This window comes from Carettochelys insculpta, chromosome 21 (genome assembly GCF_033958435.1).
Source record: "Carettochelys insculpta isolate YL-2023 chromosome 21, ASM3395843v1, whole genome shotgun sequence".
Taxonomy (NCBI): Eukaryota; Metazoa; Chordata; order Testudines; family Carettochelyidae; genus Carettochelys; species Carettochelys insculpta.
In genome coordinates, this window is record NC_134157.1 from 14,909,614 (window position 1) to 14,930,752 (window position 21,139).

The following is a 21,139-nucleotide window of genomic DNA, read 5'->3' on the forward strand; positions in this document are numbered from 1 at the left end:
AAGTTTAAACCAAAACTCATGTTTTTCCAAGCCAAAATTAAAAAAAAATGTTTTTGGGATCAAATTAAACATTTCCTTGGATCCGGAATGCAGTTTGTGTTTTGAGATTTTTTTTCCAACTGTTTTTCAGAAGGAAACATATGTTTCAAAATAAAAAGTCAAAACATTTCAAAATGGACAAAGTCATCCCCACCAGAATTTTTTGGAAATGTAAAAAAAAAAATATGGTTGAAGCTATTCACTGATTTCACCCCAAATGTCTTAATAGTTTTGGTGCCCCAGCAAATGCATTTTTTGGCAAATTTAATATTCTCACACACACACACGCTAAACCTTCATTGTAGAAGTGTCTTTACCTGCAGCTCTCAGGATTCCCCTAGTTTCATGAGTCCCATTTTGGGGCTGGGATAAGGAACTCAGATATAGGAAAGTCAAGTCCAAATCTGCTTCTTGGCATTTCAAGCTTCAAACTACAACAGAAAGGCTGAGGAGTTTGTTTTAACCCAGAAATGGAGGTAGATTGGTGAAGGAGGAAAGCTGAGCTGCCTTCTCTCTTCTGTGGAGAAAACAAGAATCTACCTCAGATGTGATCTGTATGAGAGGGGTAGCTGTGTTAATCTGTATCCACAAAAAACAACAAGAAGTTCTGTGGCACCTTATTTGGAGCATAAGCTTTCGTGGGCAAAGACCCACTTCGTCAGATGCATCAGACCTGATCTGAGTAGAACCATCTGTGAGAATGAGAGAGTTTGTCTCTGTGGCCTGCTCTGTGTTTTGCTTGCTCTGTTGTGATTGCCATTTATGGTGGATTTTTGTGATCTCTTCCTCCTAGGAACTGCCCTGAGACAAACCTCTTGTTGTGCAAGGGCTTCCAAGCACTAACAGTGGCTGGTCAGTCACTAGCAACCTGTACCAGCTCTGCACCAGTGATCTGGAGCAGTGCTCAGCAACCTTTATCACCTCGTGGGACACCTCAGCACTCCTAATAATTTCACTGCACACTCAACATATATAATTCAACCCCCCTTGCCTCCCCCAGACCCAGGCATCCCCAGCTCTAACCCAACCCCCTGTCCCTCCCCCCCTTAGCAAGGCACCCCCAGCTCCCAGCTATAACCCAGTACCCCTCCCCTCCCCCAGACCCAGGCATCTCCAGCTCCCCCGTACTCTAACCCAATCCTCCACCCCTCCTGCAGAGCTAGGCACCTCTAGCCCCTCCCTCACACTAACTTGATGCTGGCAACTCATCAGAGCCACTGTGTCTGCCACATACTTCTCCCACCAAGCAGTGGGGCTTGTGTGCAGAGTGGGGCATGGCATTCCCGGCATGCAGCTCTGAGGAGGAGCCACATTTAACTGCTCAAAGAGCCACGTGTAGCTTGAGCGCCACGGGGTGGCCAGCCCTGATTTATTCAATTAATTTTAAATAGGTTTTTTTCCCCTCAAAATTTGATGGCACACTAAGTACTGCTTTGCAGCATACCAGTTGCTTAGCACTGATCTAGAGAGAAGTCCCCATAAACCAGTATTTATTACCTTGATTGATCCAGTCTTCCACCTCCTATTGTTACCCTCTGCAATTAGGGTTTATAATGAAAATGCTCAGAGAAACTTCATTGTAATGGAGGTCAGAGGCCTCATTCTAATTACAGGTAAACAACACCAAGAGCCAGATTCATCCCTGGAGTATTTGCATTGAGGCCAATGGAGTTTTACTTTGCCCTACTTACCGTGTTACTAGATGCACAATTAATGCCAGGCTCCATCCCCAACTCACGGGGAACAGAAATCTGCATTAGGACCCAGCAGAGGCAAATTACTCCTTTGCCTCTAAAAAGGGACAGAAAATAAAAGCCATGAGGTTTGAGTGCCTGTCGAACACGTACTATATAATCAGCTGCTGCAAAGAGCACTTGGGGTTGGCAGAATATTAGTGGTGATAGGGCCTCTAATCCTAGGATTAATCTGGGGAAACTCAGCTAAGTGTAAAGAAGAGAAACACAACATCAAATGCACTGGAATGGTAATTTCAGGTTTATCCTGCAGCCTCCTAGACAAAGAAATTCAACTTTGTGCTTCAGAGGAAAAATAATAACCAACTGAGCATATGTGTGAGAGACAGGAGGAGACAGGCTGTTATGGGTGCTGTTTGTTTAAAACCTTTCCGCAGCAGGAGCGGGAATAGTAAATACACAGGCTGATTCATTAGTGCTCCTGACCATCTGCTCCTCAGAGCTTGGCGCTGGGGCTGAGCTCTGACTCCACAGGTCAGGGTCGGAATGGGGTTTGACAGCAGTGAGGTTAGAGATTTACACATCTCCTGAGGTGGTTGGGTGTCAATCTTCTCAGTGATGGACAGATTGTTTGCATTAGGGGCGGAGGAAAGAGGTGCTGGGAAACATACTTGTGGAAATAAATGCTGGCTGCTCTTTGTGGCACTAATTGCAGGAAGTGGGATAATCAGGTGCAAGTGAATGTAGTTTGTGGTTGCCTTTGCAGCATCTTGCAGAATCAGAATAAAATTTGATTCCAACTTAAGCACTTTTTGCTGTCCTAGGCAAAACAGGGACTTTGTAGACTAATCAGCTAATCTGGAAGAGGGAAATCAAAGGCAGGGTCATATGGCACCCAACTAGACGCATAAGGAGCTCACAAGTGTGTCACAAGGTCCTTAAGACACCTGAAGTGCAATCAGGACACTGTTAAGGAGGAAGAATGCAAGCTGGGAAGATTGGGGGCATGAATTAAACTGTGGCTATCTAGCCACCAATAGCCAGAGGAGGAGAAGAGGAAATTGCATGCAAGTTTCCCAGTATGCCCACTTTGGAACTTGCCCCAAACTGAAAACAAACAAACCTTAAAGACCACAGAAATTCTAACTCTACCCAGAGAGTTTTCCTGCAAAACAAGTTTCTCCTACCAAAACCTCCATTTTCCCCGATCAACAAGAGTCTTAGATTATTATAGCTATCGATCAATTAAATCCCTTTGCAACTTGCTTTAATTAGTCCCTGTTTTAGATGGTCAACTTCATCTGCTTACATAAATGGACTGTGATCCTGATCCTTTGTCAGATTTGTTATCTACTGTCCATTGTCACTAGCCTTCATCATGAGAAGTTCCAACTTATCAACCACCAACCATTTCCATTGTCTTCAGCAGAAATTATGGTGTTGAACACCACTTGGAATCAGGCCTTAATAGAGAAACCCTGATAAACCTCCACTTTTCTTGCCATCAGTCTGTTGTCACTTTTCTCATGGCCTTTTGTTCACTTGGAAATCGATTGGCGGAATTTTGCCACCAACTTCCAAAGGAGCAGAGTCAGATTTTTAGGCCAGGTCTACATAGACATTAAAGTCAATTGTAGATACACAATTCTAGCTGTGGCAATTGAGGTAGCTAGAATAGACTTATCTGCTATCGACTTACCTGGCTGTCCTCACAGAGGGGCAGTCAATGGGAGAAACTCTCCAGTCAACCTCCCTTTATCCTCACTATTGAGGAGTACAGGGTCGACTGCTGACCCCAGAACGTTCGATTTCCAAATCGAACCCTGGAAGATCAGCCCTGACTGGGTCGATCTCTCGTGCAATGTAGACATACCCTTAGTCAGATTCCTTCTAAACTGCAGTTGGTGTGACTGAAATGCCTTTCAGCTTAATCCCTCTCTGCTGCAGCTGTTTGCAGTGCTTGCAAAGAAATCCGAAAACCCTCCAAAAATCTTGCTTTTGTCTGTCAGGGTTGTGATACAGGTCTAGCTTTGGGGTGCGCTGGGAGAGTGGTCAATGAGCAGAACAGAGGTTCATTTTTATTATTTGTGAAATTAGTGCATTTTCTAAAATTGTCATTTTTCCAACAGTCTTCAGTTTTTAAAATTCAAGAATGTCAAGGTCCAATTTTAGTATCAAAATATATTTTGTGTTGAAACAAAATTTCCCACTTGTGTTAGTCAAATTTGTTTACTAATACAGTATTTATTTTGTGAAAAGCAAATCTGGGCCCCATACAATGACCGAGTTCACAATAATCCTAGATATCTGACCCAGAGAAACAAGACCATTACACCTGCATGGGGCTTCACCTTTTGTGACCAGGCAAAAGGGCCTGAGCAAGTCAGATGGAAGGAACATAAAATAAAGTGTATTTTCCACAGCCCAGCTCAGAATGTATTTTTTTTTTTTATTTAGAGTATTTCCCCCACAATTAGGCCGATATTTTCCCTCCCCACACCCCAGTATGGAGATTCACAAGACCTCTCTGTATTTTTGTGCAGCTTTTATCATTCACAGATGTCTAGCTTATGTATTCAACGTTTGATCAGTGAAAGTAGTTTCACCTGCAAAACTATATATACACACTTTGTGCTATAATACAGAAAAGCAGTTTCATCTACCAGACAAGCAAACAAATTCCTATATTTGTTAACAGCTAAATTCTGCTCCTATTAAAGTCAGTTGCAAAATTTCCAGACTTTTCTGGAAGTAGGATCAGGCCCTAGAAATTAACTGTTTTTCTATTGTTGAAGGGCTTTTTTCATTGTGTATCTAGATTTTTTTTTTTTTTTCGTTAAAAAACACCTTCCATCTCCCTTCACCCCAGCTGAACAGCCATTCAGGCTGGAGTATCTTGTGTTTATATTCTTTTGTCTTGGCAGAATTTAATATCTTTTTCCACTCAGCTAACCTCTCAATAAGCGTGTGCCTGGCTCTCTAACCTTCCAGCCCTTGCTCCCTTTGATATTTCAGTTCCTAAGCAGTTTCATGTCTGAGGCACAAGGTCATTTGCCGATCGCTCACTAGCTTGGGTCATGTTCCTGTTCACGAGTATGGGCTGAGGACTCAGTTCTGCAAGGTGTTAGGCACGATCCACTCTCATGCACTAAGCACCTTGCGGGATCAGGTCATAAGTGATGTTTTCAGCCTCAGGGGATAGTTTTTAAGAGCTGGATCTCAAACCCAAACTCTGGAAGCACCTTTACATTTTGGGTCAGTATCAGGCTGTGAACATTGCAACAGGCACCATCTCTATATCAGGCTGAAGCAAAACTTGGAAACGAACCAGGGGTGCAAGTAGGGGGGTTGCCAGACATGCAGGCCCCTGGCCACAGGGGGCCCAATCCAGAGCTCAGCTGAAGTTGGGATGCTAAGATGCAACATCTCCCCAGACTGCTGGGGGAGTCACAGGAAGCCTGACCCCTCTGGTTCCAACCCAGAGAGGCCCCCGCAGGTGCAACACTAGCTGTGTGGGGGCCCTGGCAGCCTGAGGGGACTGGCTGGAGAGGGCAGTTGGGTCTAGTGGGTGCCAGGTCTGGAAGGGTGGTGACTGGAGGGCCGGGGAGTGGAGTGCAGTAGAGGCAGGCCCGGATGTCCGACTGGCTCCCGCCTGTGGCAGTGGTGGGCAGCACACCACATGGTAACAATGGTTCTGGTGGAGGCAGCTCCATGCAGCCAGCTGCTGCCCTGGCCCTGTGCGGGAGTCCCCGAACAGCACATTGCCAAGGTACTGGGGCCAGCAGCCTCTCCTGCCCCTTCCTGCTGGGCCAGGCAGAGGTTGGGGCTGTGGGGAATCCTGTGGCACTGACCAGACCCAAGGGAGCCAGTGGCCCTGGTCCAGTGTCCAACCCTCTGTTCTCCATGACCTGTAACACACACACAGGCCCAATACACATGGCTGCTGTCCCCATGTCTGATGACCCCCAGCATTTAGGTTCTACCTCATGTCCGTGTCCTCCTGTGTCCCACATCTCCCACATCCTATGGCCTCCTATATCTCGTGTGTCCCACACCTCTTGCACTTCACGGCCTGGTATTCCTCAGGTCCCACACCCCATATCCCTCTGCCCCAATTCCTGCACCCCCCCACATATTCCCCCTGCCTTTTGCACCTCCAGCCCCAACTCCTTCATTCCTGTGCCACCCAAACCCTCTGCCTGAGTCCCCTCACGCCCTTTCCAGACTTAAAATCTCTTGCAGGTATGGTCATACCACCACCCCTCCCCCAAATGTCCTGCCTTGAGCACTGCCCTCCCCTCTGCCACCCCGAGGGTGTGATACAACAGTACCCGTAAGCAACTAAAGTTACTTTCACCCCTGTGACATACAAGCCACAATTAAAGCTACACAAGCTTACTTAGTTCCTCTTTTATACACTGAGACAATGGGGTAAAATAATTAACCCTAGCTAAGCAGTAACGCTCAAGAGGTGAGCAGTGAGAGGAGATGGGGGTCTAAGTCCGATCCTGCATGCCCCTCCGGCACTGAACAAAGCTACACCCTGATCTGAACTCACGTTGGACTTGGGCAGGTTCAGAGCTGGATTCGAACCAAGTCACCTTCACCCATTTCTAGACAGTTTGTGCTCTCAACTGAACCTACCAGACAGGAGACACCCATGTGCAATGAGAATTGATCATACATAACGCACTCAAGTTAGGCAAAAAACAACTGGGGTACTCCAGGAGCTGGCTACAAGTTTCGTCCCAAGACAGAGTGACATGGAGGAGACATGTAGCTGGCCTATGGGCCCTATGGAGTACAAGGGTTAAGCAATAGCAGTAGTAGTAGTAATTTGCTCTGTCAACCTAGGCTGTGGTGTGTCAGGCTAAGCCAGGTTGGGATCGTATCACTATGCAACAGAACAAAATAGTGCCCAAGATATAACATCACATTGCTGGGAGCATAATCCCACCAGCCATGAATGTGACTTGGAGAAAAACAAGACACACAAAAGCAGCTCATTTAAGCCTTTTGTACTGAAAATGTAAATTTCTTATATCCTCAAAACAATCTACCTTGGGTCTCCTGACTTGCACAAGAGAGCAGCTAGTAGAGAAACAATCCCTTCAATCCCTTCAGTAGCACTTTTTAACTGATCTTCCCAGGACCAAAAAAGGAGCCAAAGGACAGCCATCTGCTTCTGTTTTCCTGTATCCCCACACTGAGCTGCATCCCCCACCCCCCAGCATTTGGAAGTGTACTGACTAGCTTAATGAGCTTTAAAAAACCCCCAAAGCATTCATGGCAGGAGAGAAAGGGAAGAGAACCACAACCTTCATGACTTGCTTGACAGCTGTTGTGAGGTTGTGCCCAACTGCACAAGTTGACTCACCCCCGGAGTGCCCCTCTCAGTGCTGGATATGGCAAGTTCTCTCCTCTCCAGCTGCCCCTGCAGACAGTTGCTGTGGCCCTTTGGCGATTCATCTCTTTTCATCCTTCAGCTCTCTGGCCAGCTTGCATTTTAGTCCAACCCAGCCAGGTTAACAAAGTGCAACAGAAATAAACTTCCAGTCCTGCGTGCAGCAGTCCATACCCCCTTTCCTCAGGGTCCATAAAAGTCCTTATCTGTCTCACATCAGGGACTTCACACCACCTCCTCCTGTGACTGGTGGGGCAAACCAGGCCTGCCCTCTTCAGTGTGCTCCATTCCAGAGACCCCAAGACTAGCCTCAAGGCTCCCTCCACCAAACTTCTAGCTGCCATCCGGCTTCCTGCTGAGCCTTTCCCCTGGGCACTCTCTTCACCCTGCAAGAGCCATCTTGTTCCCACTAGGTCCCTTCTCTCCAGACCATCAGGACAGCAGCTACCAACTCAGCTCCCCTTTGAAATTTCTTCTGTTTGCCTCACCCAGCCCCTCCCCAGCTGGGTTTCATCATTCACGAAGCCTGACTCACCCCACAGGTGGCCTAATTGGCTTCTCCAGCCCACATTAACCCTTTCATTATGGACGTGGGGTAGGCACCCCATCCCCCCACAACCTTCTTGCATGTTCACTTTTCTTCATGTCTGCCCACGTCCTGTGATGGCATTGAATGTGCAATTAATAAACCTTATTGTATCTCCTACAGCCAGACTGTGCCCTCCACTGGGTGCCCACTGTGGGGCATAAGGTGAAATATGGACCTCCTTCACACCCCTGCGTGGGCTATGCAGACTTTGGGGTCAGATGCATAGGAGTAAGCAGGCGCTGCAAATCTGCTACGCCCCTCCCTTCAGACCAGGTGTGTGGGAAGTCGGTAGAGCCTTGCTCCTCTTTCCACCTGCTCTAAACACACCTGCCCATGTTCCCAAGCCAGCAAGACAGGCATTCTAATTTGCTGCTTCCATATCCCAGCAGTAAGTTGCTACCTCCTAGAAGAAGGGGGAAGGAGGAAGAAACTAGTATCTGTCCCCTTTCTTTCCTTGCAGTGCTCCTGTGGTGTGTCACTCCATACAAAATGCTTATCCCATGTAGTTTTCTGGTTCACAGTGGATCCATTGGTGCTGTTTTTACATACTGTGTTTTCACATCCATTGTCCACATCCCTCATTGTGTTTTGACTGTGATGGTCTGGCCCCATGATGTTTGTCCCCTGTGTGAACCTACCTCCCTGGTCACAGTTCAGAAAAGAAGTCTCTCCAGGGAAAAACCAGCTAACAGCAATCCTCTGCTGCTGAAGAGGTTTGCTGGTATGACTACAGCAGAAAGATCTTTCTCATGGACCCAGAAGGGACCTCAAGAAGCCATTGAGTCTAGTCACATGGACTTTTCACCATCCCTGATAGCTATTTTGATTCATTTGTTTCTATCAGGCCCTTAAATGCAACCCACCCCCCAAGGATTGAACACACAGCCCTTAAGTCAAGTAGGTTGATGCATAAACCACTCAGCTATCCCTCAACTGCTAACTGCAGGTGCAGCTTTAATGACAAAAGAGGGATTTTTTTCAGCATTGCTTCTTATGATTCCCTGAATAAAATAAGTGATGTTAAAAAAAAATCACAGTTCACTTGTGTCTGTAATAGGCACTTTCTGGTATAGACGTGGGTAAAACAAACAACATCCCTAACTGATATTAGTTAAACAGACCAAAGATCTAGAGTATTTAGCCCTGACATTAGTGACACTGTTTCCTCTTCTGTGGCTTACCCATGAACATAAGAACAACCACACTGGGTCAGACCAAAGGTGGATCTAGCCCTGAATCCTGTGTCTAAGTGTGGCCAATGATGGGTCTCACAGGGACTGGACTGAGCAGGACAGGCAATCACCAAGTGATCCATCCCCTGTCGCTCATTCCCAGCTTCTGACAAACAGAGGCTGCAGACACCATTCCTACCCACCCTGGCTAATAAGTATTGCTTGATCTAACCTCCGTGAATTTATCCAGTTCCTTTTTGAACCCTGTTACAGTCCAGGTCTTCACAGTGTCCTCTGGCAAGGAGTTCCATAGGTTACCTGTGCATTGTGTGAAGAAATACTTCCTTTCATTGGTTTTAAACCTGCTAGCTATTAATTTCATTTGGTGGCCCCCTAGTTCCTGTGTTATGGGAGCAAGTAAATAAATTTTCCTTATTACTTTCCCCACACCAATCATGACTATATAGTCCTCTATCATATCCCCCCTTAGTGTCCTCTTTTCTAAGCTGAAAAGTCACAGTCTTTTTAAACTCACTGAATATGGCAGCCATTCCAGCCCCCAATAATTTTTGTTGCCCTTTTCTGAACTTCTTCCCATGCTGAGAGATGCTTTACTGCTGTTTGCGCCATGTTTTGGATAAGAGGCAAAGCCAACACAGCCGGACTGTTATGTTTTAGTGTATGTCCCAGTAAGATAAATTAACTGTAGTATACTCCTAGGCTTTAAGGCCAGAAGAAACCATCAGGATCTTGCCTGACCTCTTGCATATGGAGGTTCTGTGACTGCACCTGCTCCCTTCTTTAACAGACTTAAGAACTCTATCTGAATTACCAAAGTCTTCAAATCATCATTTAAAACTTCAAGTTACAGGGAATCCACCGTATACTCTAGTTTAAACCACCACATGTCATGGCATCACGATGACGAAGCTGAATTTACTGCAGCAGAACCTTGTCATAAGTTGAGTCAAAATCGGAGAAAGGCCCAATGCTAGATTTCTCCTGCCAGTTTCAATTGGATCTGGGTTTCTTCATTTTTCATCAGAAGGTGTCGTAGTGCCGCTGTGTATTGTTAAATGACTCCTATGCTCCACCCAATAGAGGCCTGCATTTGTGGAATGAGCATTTGTAATTCCTCTTTGCAGAAAGTGGGTAGGGAGTTGGAGGATTGCTCTGTATTGTTTCTTAAATTATGTACCAGTATGTGAAATACACATGCAGTGGAACATATGATAAGGTTATGCTGTACCATATGGGACTGGCTGCTGGTCCAGCCAAACTACTAGTGGCCAGTGTATTTTTTTCCCATCAGTGCCAACAGGGGAAAATCATCATAAAATGCTTGGCCAGTCATGCAGGGCTCTAAATTCATAGCCAGGCCTGCTGATGGCGGCAGGGGGAAGGGAGCAGTTGCCCGTGACTCCTTTGAAGTGCTGTGGCAGCAGTGCTCTGCCACCCCACGCAGCTAGGAGGAAGGTGTCGGGCCAGAGCCATAATCTGAGCAGCGCTAAGGGCTGACTGCCCTAGGCCCCGCCCCTTCCAGCCTTTGCCCCACCCCTTCCAGGGCACAGAGCTGGGTTCCCTCCCACCTTGCCCTGGCCCATGGTGGCTGTCAGCTCCATTGTTTGTAGCTGCAAGTGAGTCTGAAGCACAGCAATGGTCCCCCCTTATTCCACTTGCCTGGCTCCAAAGGGCGAAAGGACAATAGAATGATCCAGCAGCCCCTTTTGTATTTAAAGTTTAACAGAATTGTCAGTTTCACATGAAGAGTTTGCTGGTCTTGTCTATTTCCCAGCCCCTGCTCCTTGTCTCAGTCCCCGTGTCTGCTCCTCAGGTTTCTCATCCCAGTCCTAGCTGGGTTCCCAACCCTTCCTCTCCCTGCCCCCCCGCACCCAGTTCCCATCTTCTTGCCTTGTCAGTCCCAGTTCCCCTTTCCTGGCTTCTCATTTGATCTCCTTCCCCTCCCCCACTCCAGTCTTGGTCTCATTTGTTGGGCTTTTCGTGCAGTCTCAGTCAATGTTTTCACATGGGCAAAACACCCTCCTTTTCTCTGAGCCTCGCCTTGAAAGTGGCAGGACCATTTGGGGCTGAAACTGTCCAGAAAGTTCAGCCTGAGATACCCCCCCAGCCTGTAAAATTTCACCCCAAAGGGTTAAAATTGGGCAACATTCTTGAGAAGCAACTGAAAACAGGATGTTGTTGGGGAAGTAAGAACATAAGAATGGCTGTACTGGGTCAGACCAAAGGTCCACCCAACCCAGTATCCTGTCTGCCCACAGTGGTCAATGCCAGGTGTCCCAGAGGGAGTGAACCAAACAGGTAATGATCTCTCTCCTGGTCTCAAACAGAGACCAGGGACACCATTCCTTACCCATCCTGGCTAACAGCCATTAATGGACCTAACCTGTGGGTAACCAGGATAGTAAGTATCATTGCCAGCCCCATGTTTAACAGCACTAAGACACGCCTTGTTCTCTTACTATTGTCCATCTTCCAGGAGAACCCCTACTTGTGCAGTGATGAGTGCGATGCTTCCACCCCTGATCTGGCCCACCCACCGAAGCTGATGTTCGACAAGGAGGACGAAGGGTTGACCACCTACTGGCAGAGCGTGACCTGGAGCCGCTACCCAGAACCCCTGCTGGCTAACATCACACTGTCCTGGAATAAGAGCATTGAGCTGACGGATGATGTCGTGGTGACCTTCGAGTATGGACGCCCCACGATCATGATGCTGGAGAAGTCCTTGGACAATGGCAGGACTTGGCACCCCTACCAATACTATGCGGATGACTGCATGGAAGCCTTTGGCATGCCAGCAAGGAGGGTCAGAGACCTCTCCACCACCAGTGCCAACAGGGTCATCTGCACGGAGGAGTACTCCCGCTGGGTGGGCTCCAAGAAGGAGAAAAACGTGCGCTTGGAGGTGAGGGATCGCTTTGCCATCTTTGCCGGCCAGGACCTCAGGAACATGGACAACCTGTACACCAGGCTGGAGAGCGCCAAGGGCTTGAAGGACTTCTTCACCGTGACTGACCTGCGGATGAGGCTGCTGAGACCAGCTCTTGGCGGCACCTACGTGCAGAGGGAGAACTTGTACAAATACTTCTATGCCATCTCCAACATCGAAGTCACTGGCAGGTAACAGTTGCTATGTCTATTTTTGTTTTGCTTCTTAGAGGGACAGGGAAGTGGGCCTAGAACCACTCTGTAAGCAGTTGTCGACTCCTCTGATCCTCACCTCGGTATATCTCCCCTTCCTCTCCATGCTCCCAGTGCAAGACATCATTTGAGCGGATGGATGGTATGTCCCTTACCAGGAATGTACGAGTCTTGAACGGAGTGAGAGAATCTGCCATGAAGATTTGCTGAGTCCCCACATTCAAACACATTAGCATGTATCTGACTACACAGGTCTTTGTCTATGAAAGCTTAGGCTCCAATATATCTCAGTCTATAGGAGGCCATGGGATGTCTCATTGCTTTAGCCAATCTAGTGGCAAGAGGAGGGGATATAAGAGTTAGGAAGTGGGTGGCCTGAATTCTAGTCTCAGTCTGCCACAAACTTACTCTTTGTTCTTGGTCAAGTCACCCCCTGTACCTCCACTGCCACCCCAATAAAATGGGGTAATAGCTATATCAGTACAACGTTTTGAAGTTTAATTAAAGTTATAAAGCATTTTGAAATGAAAAGCAGTGTGAACGTGTAGCAGGCTGTCTTGGTACTTAAGCATAGGCTTTGCTTCACCTCAAACAGAGGGAGGGCATAAAATATGCCAAAAAGTTGAACTTCTTCACCCTGGAGCCAGGGATGCCTCTGAACTTTGAGTAAATTTGAGTTAGGACCATAGCTGCCTCCCAGCTCTTCATTTAATTCCCTCCTTGCTTGTACTACTGCTCTTCTGCCCATCAAACTCTCTGGCCCCAAACTCCATTGAGCAGACAGTCGCTTGTTGGGAAAGGTCAAACACCTGCTCACATGCAAGCTGAGATAATTCACAGGATCGCAAATAAGCGATTCATCTCCCAGCCCTGGAATAGCATCCAGTGAGAACCTGCTGCTGTGCACACACAAATCTGCCAGTAACACCTCAGCCCTGACCTTCGTCCCCCACTGTTATTCTAGTCCTTGGCTCCACCACAGCTCTGCCAGTTCACCTCAGCCCCAACACCTGCTCCATTGCTATTCTAGCCCGTGACCACTCCTGAGGTAATTGTATACCGACAGCTAGAGGGATGGTCTCTACCCTGAAAGACTTAGAGTATAAGATGAGTGACACGTGAAAGCAGATGGAGAGAATTACCAGGCTCCGACCACTGAACTCCATTTAATTTGTGGTGTGGGTCAAGATTTCAACCTGGGTCTGTCAGAGATGATGGTCTACCCCACAGAGCCCTCCTTCCCCCAGGCTGACATTGGTTCAGGAGCATGGGGCCTTTGTGAAGTTTAACGCCACTGGATGTCTTTTTGTTTCTCTTGGTTTCAATACTTATTTCTCTGTGCGGTGCCATATGTTACATTATGACATCAGCCGAAGAAGCAAAGTAAGGTGGAAAAATGCCGAGCTGGCTAATTTCCCATCTAGCTTGTGTGAGACTTGCTAGCAGGAGGGGAAAAAATAATATCCCACCCAACTAGCAAGGCTCTCAATGATCACCAGAGTGACGGAAGAGCATCTTGTATCATTTCCAAGCTGCTTGCTGCTAAGAGTTGCAAACAGAATGACTGGGAGGTGCGACTGCAATTGGGCTGTCTGAATTCATGCCATGGAAAAGGAAACTGTGCGAAGAAATTAAAGGCTCCCTCTCTTTGGGATAGGGACAAGCTGATGCAGGGAGCACAGCGGGTGCACTATCGTAGGGTGCAGGTTCATAGCTGCCCCAGTTCAGCAACGAGCTGCCAGTTTCTTAGCAGGCGCTCCCACAGAAAGTATTCCCCGTTGGCTGCCGATGCACCACCTATGTTTCTGCTCATAGGGAGGAACTGAGAGGGGCTGGGGAGCCTGTGTGTGTGTTGCTTTTCCCCTTTAAACAAAAATTGAATCTCAGAACCATAATCCAGGACAGAGGCAGATTTCCAGCTGTTATTGCTGGGTGGAATCCAAAGAAACTAAATCAGTAAAAATCTGCCCTTCAGCAGTATTGTTATGCGCTTCTGGCAGGGATGACTGAGCAGTACCCAGAGGAGGGAGGACTCCAGTAATGTTCCCTCTATATTTTTTCCATCTGTTGGAGGAATAAATTTTGTTGTGTGCAGCAAAGCATGTATGGGTGTGCACCACAGTTAGAAACATGCTGTGGGCACTCTGCTAAGCGCCTGACTCTCACCTGGGCAAGCTGCCCAAGCACTCAGCTTACAGGAAATGCTGCTCCAGACTCAGGAAAATCACCCCAAAGCTCCCTTCGGTTGGCAGTGGAATTTTAACCAGGGGAGCCCCATCTGAGCGGCACAGCCCCGCCCTCTGCACTGGCTGATTTCCCAGTGGGAGGGCATGCTCTGCTCTCCTCCATGGCAGCCTTGTGGTGCAGAACACCTGGCTTTATGGGACACGTGGGGAGGAGGGGAAAGAACAGAAGACAAGATAGAGGAAACAAAGGGTCAGGACAAGAGGGTGAAGAAGAATGGGAAGTTGAGGGACAAGGGGAGATGAAGAAGGTGCCTAGATCCTGTTTTCTTTTCCTCACCCTTTTTTTCCTCACTGAAACCAAGGAGAGCCTTCACTCCCTGCTCCATCTCCTGCCAGTACATCACTTTCCTCCTTCAGCCCACTTGAAGCTCCATGGAAAGTCTGGTGATGGTTACTGATACCCTTGGCAGAGCTGCAGTAATCAATTCACAGCTCCAGCAAGCACGTTCTGAATGACTATATCTGCAGGCAGGTTTTAAACAGTGGTATCTGTTAGGTCAGATCGAGGTGGACTGTGGAGCCGTGACATGACTGGATGGGATCTCATCTCTGAAAGTGGTACATTAGGATCAAATACTTGGTGCCTTTGGGTTTCAAGAATGGGTAATTAGTATTATTGTTGTATTATTTATGCAGTATTTTTAGTGTATGTGGCACTTTCTAGTCCATCTAAAACAATCCAGGGAAGAGCAACAAAAATGATTAAAGGTCTAGAAAATATGACCAATGAGGGAAGATTGTAGTAACTGGGCTTGTTCAGTTTGGAAAAGAGAAGACCAAGAGGGGACACAACAGCTTTCAAGTACTTAAAAGGCTGTTACAAGGAGAAGGAGAAAAATCGTTCCCCTTAGCCTCTGAGGATAGGACAAGAAGCAATGGCCTTAAATTGCAGCAAGGGAGGTTTAGGTTGGACATTAGGAAAAACACTGGAATAAATTGCTCAGGGAGGTTGTGGAATCTCCATCACTGGAGATACTTAAGAGCAGATTAGACAGACATCTATCGGGGATAGTCTAGACAGTGCCTAGTCCTGCCATGAGGGCAGGAGGCTGCACAGGATGAACTCTCGAGGTCCCTTCCAGTTCTAGTAGTCAACGAATCCTGCCCTAGGGTGCTTACAATCCAGGTGAGATTTGCCTACAGTCCAGTTATTCTTCATAAGAAATGCTATAACACAACAACGTATTTTACAGACGTTCACTAGCTAGTCTCCAGAAACCCCTCTGGGGAAGGCAAGGGTTGGCTGCCCCACTTTACAGAGGTGGGGACCCACCTAGAGATGATGTGCAACTTGCCCAGGATCACAGAGGGAGTTGGAGACACAGCTGAGATTAGAACTCAGGAGTTGCTTGTTCCCACTTCCATGTTGTGGTCCCTTCTTTTTTGCCTTTGATGATCCAAAAAGCCTGGGGAGAGCCCCTCTGGGTGACAAAGGCTGAGTGACTGTGACTGCATAGGGCACATCAAGGACAGAGGGCGGCTTTCACAAGTGTCCTGAGAGTGTCCAGAGCTTTGCTCACTTGAACAGGACCAGGCACCAAAGCTTTGGGAGTGATGTGTTTTCTTGAACCCTGAGCCTGCCCTCCAGTAATCACGAAGTGGTATATTGGAGGAGACACCAGAGGTTAATGTGAGCCCTGCTCCAAGCATAAGCAGAAGGGGCTGGACTCCCGCTCCCCTGCAAGTAATCCGTGCATAAATATAAATATGCTAGAGCTTCCTTCCAATTCCATTGAATGATTATAGCTGTTGGGGCTTTTTTTTTCTCTCTTTCGCACTTCCCTGGGTACGTCATTTGCTATTTCCCCCTCCTTTCTGTGCTGCATGGAGTTCTCTACTATGATATCTTTCATTCTTTCTCTTATTAAGCGGGAAGTAAACGAGGTCTTCACAGCACAGACAGTTTAAAACAAAATCCCAGCCCTCCTGTTTGCTCAGTGTTCCATTTGCTCGATATTTGCCGTTCGAGCAAGGCGCCTCAGAAGCTAAAGCCAGCGCTGACCCCAACCTTAATGAGATTAACTTTTGATTTATTTATTTGTTCTTTCTTCAAACAAGTAGAAGCCACAGTGGGTTGTGTAACATGTCTCTACGGCCCACGGGGAAGGGAGGGTTAGACTACAAATGACCAGTGGAAATTGCAGCACTATTTTAAGTAGGGGAACAATTCTGAGTGTTGTTTCTGCTTTTTAAATGTCTGAAGAGCTCGCTGCTGCCAGAGCTGGCAGGCTGCCCCATGCAGTAGGCTGCGGGTGACTGCTGCAGAACAGTGGCTGTGACATCTTTGCTCAGGGTGTCCCTCCACTTGCCTTCAGTTAACATTTCAGCTGTGTAGGGTAACTACACAAGCACCCTGGTTTGGGTGCTTTCTGAGCTCTCGAGTTTTCCCTGTGTGGGAAGCAAGTTCCCTCTATTTTTACCATCCATGGGCAGAATAAATTTTGTTTTGTGCACTGAGGCATTTGTGCACCACCAATAGAAACACATGCTGCCGACTATGGGTAGCTGTGGGTGCTCTGCTGATCAGCTGGGCAGTACCTGACTCGCTCGTGGGTGGCCACCCAGGCACTCAGCTTCCAAGGAACACTGGTGGGGTGACGGAATGGGCTGAAATTAGAACTACTGATACAGCCTCTTCTTTGCTACCCTTGCTCTCCCCTTGTCTCGAGCAAGCCATTGTTCCATCCTTTCCGCAAGAGGATCAGCCCTTCTTGGACCAGATCAAGACATGAGAGGCCGAGGGGTCCCTCCATGGACATCTACACTACCTGGTAGGTTGACCCATTTAGGGTCAGTCTTCTGGGGTTTGATTTCACATGGCTAGTGGGAACAAGCAAAATCAAACTATCAGGGATTGACAGTTCACCACGGTGCTTCTCAGTCTCACCAAGGGTAAGTGAGGTCAGCTGGAGAATTTCTCCCGTTGAGCTCGCTCTATGAGGTCGGCTAAGTAAGTCGATCATAGATAAATCGATTCCAGCTATGCAATTGCCGTCACTGAAATTGCATATCTACAATTGACAGTAAAGTCTAGCGTAGACGTGGCTTCAGTCTGGCTTGCCCACAGCTGCCAGATCTGCAACTGAAATGCCAAGAGCATGGTGGGAGGGATTCTTGCCTACTGGAAAAGAGCCAGGAATGGTGGGTGGGTGCGTGAGAGAGCAGGAGGGAGGTTTTATCTGAACCGACTCCCTCCCCCCAGTCCTGTGACTACTTCAGCCAGCAGTTTTTTTTGCTGGAAACTAATCTAATTGTGAGTGTAAGTGAAACTAATTAGGATGCAGGTATTTAAAGCCAAATCAAATCCTGTGTACACCTCGGCAAGGAAGGGTCACCAGTGCAAGCAAGGCGGGGGAGAAATCAATGTGAGACTGATACAGACAATGCACTGGAAACAGATGTAGCTAAGAATACCCAGAATTGCTTCAGTGGGCCAGGAGGAGGGAAAGATATTAAGTGATCCAGCGCGAGGAAATGAACACTTGGGTTTGGAAAGGGACAAGTGCTTAAATAAGATGTTGTGTCATGTTGGAGATCAGGAAGGGAGCTTACAAAGGAAGAGGGAGACGATAATTACAAGGAGACATTTTAAAACCCACAAGGAAGAAAAGAAAGCTTACCTGCCAGGTGTGGAATCCAGTGACCTGCAGACCTGGGCAGCCATGCGGATGAAGGTAGAACACTGCAGGCTAGGAATAGCAGTCTCAGGGGGTTGCACTTCCACATTACAAATGAGGACAGTGGTAGTCTGCTGCGGCAGGCGTACCTCTTACGTAAAGGATGCTCGAGTGGCTTCCAGGTGGGTAAAATGTAGGCACCTCTCTGCTAATTAAAAAGGTCCATCAGCCACTGGCCCTCCTAACCCTCTTGTGGACTTCCTACTCCTTGGTATAAAGTGACCTCATTTGTGATGCAGACAAGAGTGAGGTGCAGCTGTGGCTTGCCCGTTTGCAATTGGCTTTAACAGTCACAAGAAGAATCTGACCCCCACTTAAACAAACTGCTTTGTTCCCTGTACAGTGCAGGGGTCAGTGGAGCTTTTGTTGATCCTGTGAGCCTCTCGTCTTGCCCCCTGTACAGCCCAAGCCATTGACCTTCTCCAAAACAATTCCTAGAATAGATCTTTTAAAAAGACAGCCAATCCTGATTTTAAACCTGTCAGTGAGGGGGCTCTACCACCTGTCCCAATGGTTAATTACTCCCACTATTGAAAATTTACACCTTTGTACTTCTGCAGCTTAGCTCATGCATTCAGTGCAGGTTATCTAATTCCTCCACAGGACAGTGTGTTCCTGTTACAGATACTGTGCGGCTGTTGGATGGACCATCTCGGAACTCATAGTGCTGCTGGTAGGTTACCCAGATCCTCCTTCGGTCAAGGTGGCATTTCTGCAAGCTCCTGGGCTCCCCTCAGCAACTGCCTCCTGCCCACATTCCAGCTTCTCTAGAAGTGATCACAGAAAACTGGCAAAACTTCCTGGAAAGAGAGCAGGGCAGAGATTAAAAGGACTCGGACTAGTGGAAGGTTTGGGCCTCATTCCCACAGCTGCATGCTGAAGGCTGCACTTTGCATGTGGAAGGAGAGCTCAGAGAGGTTATTTACATTACAGTGCGCCTACGAGATGGGCTTAGGGAATAAACACCTCAGCTGCTGGACCTTTGTCTTGGAGGAGAAGGTGGAGCAATCCATGGAAGTTCTGGGTAGTCTTGGAGGTCTTTGTCTGGAGACCCAGCCAAACAGCTTGTGGGGCCTAAGGCAGTCTGCTGACAGCAGGACCTGGACAGTGAGCAGGGTCCAAGATGGCATGATGACAGCAGGGCCCAGCCAGCCACGGGGCTGAAGGCTGCACGCTGACAGTGAGGCCTGGCACAGGGCCCTGAAGGCGTGAGAACTAACGTAACCACCTTGCTCGACTTGCCCTAAGGTCATACCTACAGCTGGGGGCGTACGATTGACTCTGCTGTCCCCCCCGAGGCCAAGCACACATGCACACACCCCCTTCCTTCCCTGAACCTTCACGTCACACCAGCTCAGCTAAGTCTGTTCCTCTGTTCACGTCTAGCGGTTTATTTTTATTCCCTCACTCTTTCCTGGTGTTCCTTTTCTTCTTCCATCCTGTCTGTATTGATCTGCTGAGTAACTGGAGCTGCACAGAACTCAGGACAGGAATAGAAACGAGAAAGCCCTTGGCCGCATGAGGATGTGTGCGTGTCAGGTGGGGTATAGCGAAGGGGAAGGAAGCAGAAAGACCTTTCCACACAGCTCTCAGGTCAGAGGCCTCTGCTCAGTACAGCAGCCAACCCAGGCAAACGGGAAAAAGTAAATGAATGAGGCTCCTAGTCTCTCTTCCTGTTACAGAGTCGCCCTGGGCCTGTCAGGCCAGTGAGATAGAAAAGGCCACACTCTGCTCCCATCATGCTGGGTCAATTTGGAATAATTTTCTCCTCTCTTTAATGTCAGGCCGAGAAGCATTCGCTGGGGCCTACTCCATCACACAGGTATTAATAAGGAGTAATTGAAGTTAATGTGGCATAGCCAGGACTCATGGATTCAGTCATGAGAAATCAGACTGGAGGGAAGTGAATCAATTTCAGACTAATTAACAGAATCCTCCTTCTGTTCTCTTCCCTGTTTTTCTTGCTCTGTCTCTCTTTCCAGATCTAAGGCATCCTCTGAGAAAAATGTGGAATGTGCGTTCAGGGATGTTACTGATATTAAAATGCACATGTGAAATGGGCTTAGAGAACAATAACAATACCTCAGCTGCTGGGCCTTTGTCAGGCTGAGGATCAGTTCATTAATGGAGATGATTTTTTGGCTTCGTAGCTTATTTTAGAGGCCTCCCCACCCCCTACCCCCGTCACAGTCTGTTTTCTTTCCCCACCACCTGTGGAGAAGCAGCGCTCAGTGGGTCAGGAGGGGAGAGCGGCGCATGCTGCTGCTCACGCCTCACGGTGAGTGCGGTGGGAGCGCTGAGGAGAGGCAACTCCCCGTTGCCATTGCTGCGCCTTGCCCCAGGTAATCCTCAGCCTGGTTGGCTGGTTGTGGGGGAGGGCAGGTGGGGGTGAAGAGGGGAGGGGCGGAGCCTGCAGCTCAGGGATGTTGCCATGGACCTCATGCTGGGGCATGGATGCAGGTTGCCTCAGGCCCCACCTCATCTTGGGACAGCCCTGGGGACCGGTCAGAACTGGACTTGACTCTAGTTTAAGGGTAGTCCTTGCTCCTGATCATATAGTTAAATTAACTTACGAACTCACATCAGATATTTGCTTATATTTCCCCAAGACTCTTAAATTCTGTTACTCGGCATGCTGCAAAAATGGAGGCACGTCCTTGCAGGGAGCAGGGAGAGAGTGAGTCACACTGGGGACTTCTCCAAGCTCTAGTGACACTTCATCAATACCATCTGAGAGATGCCCAAGGTCCTATTACCTGCCCGTGGCTTTGCTTTGTGGAGCCTTTTTTCCTTTTGGTGCCGAGTTGTGTCCGGTCCTGAGCAGATAATAGAATTTCATCGATAGACTGAGGAGGTGATGTATGTTAAAGCACTTAATATAAAGAAACTTCTCCAGGAGCCCAAATTAAATTTGGCCAATGAACTCAATTGCAGGCATTATTGTGTTCCAGGAGAGAGTCCAGAGAGCATTTATCTGCATTACTGTGCAAATATTTATGTTCAGATATCCAGGGTGCCTCCTTTTCCCTCTGCCCCTGTCTGCCCCCAATCCTCTCCCTAGGAAGGGGTTTTTAAAAAAGACTGCTCCGAATATAAATAATGCTAAGGGGGAGGCCTTTCCAAACATCAGCAGGATTTTGACAGCTGCTGAGTGGA

General features: G+C 47.9%; 1 protein-coding gene across 3 annotated transcripts in view; it reads left to right on the forward strand.

The window, feature by feature from the left end:
• NTNG2 (netrin G2) overlaps positions 1-21,139 on the forward strand; it is an 85,772-nt gene that overhangs the window by 26,856 nt on the left and 37,777 nt on the right. For all 3 annotated transcript variants that reach the window (XM_075015618.1, XM_075015621.1, XM_075015620.1), the window contains exon 3: positions 11,396-12,039. In XM_075015618.1, coding sequence (XP_074871719.1) covers positions 11,396-12,039 — 644 coding nt within the window. The remainder of the gene's footprint in view (positions 1-11,395; positions 12,040-21,139) is intronic.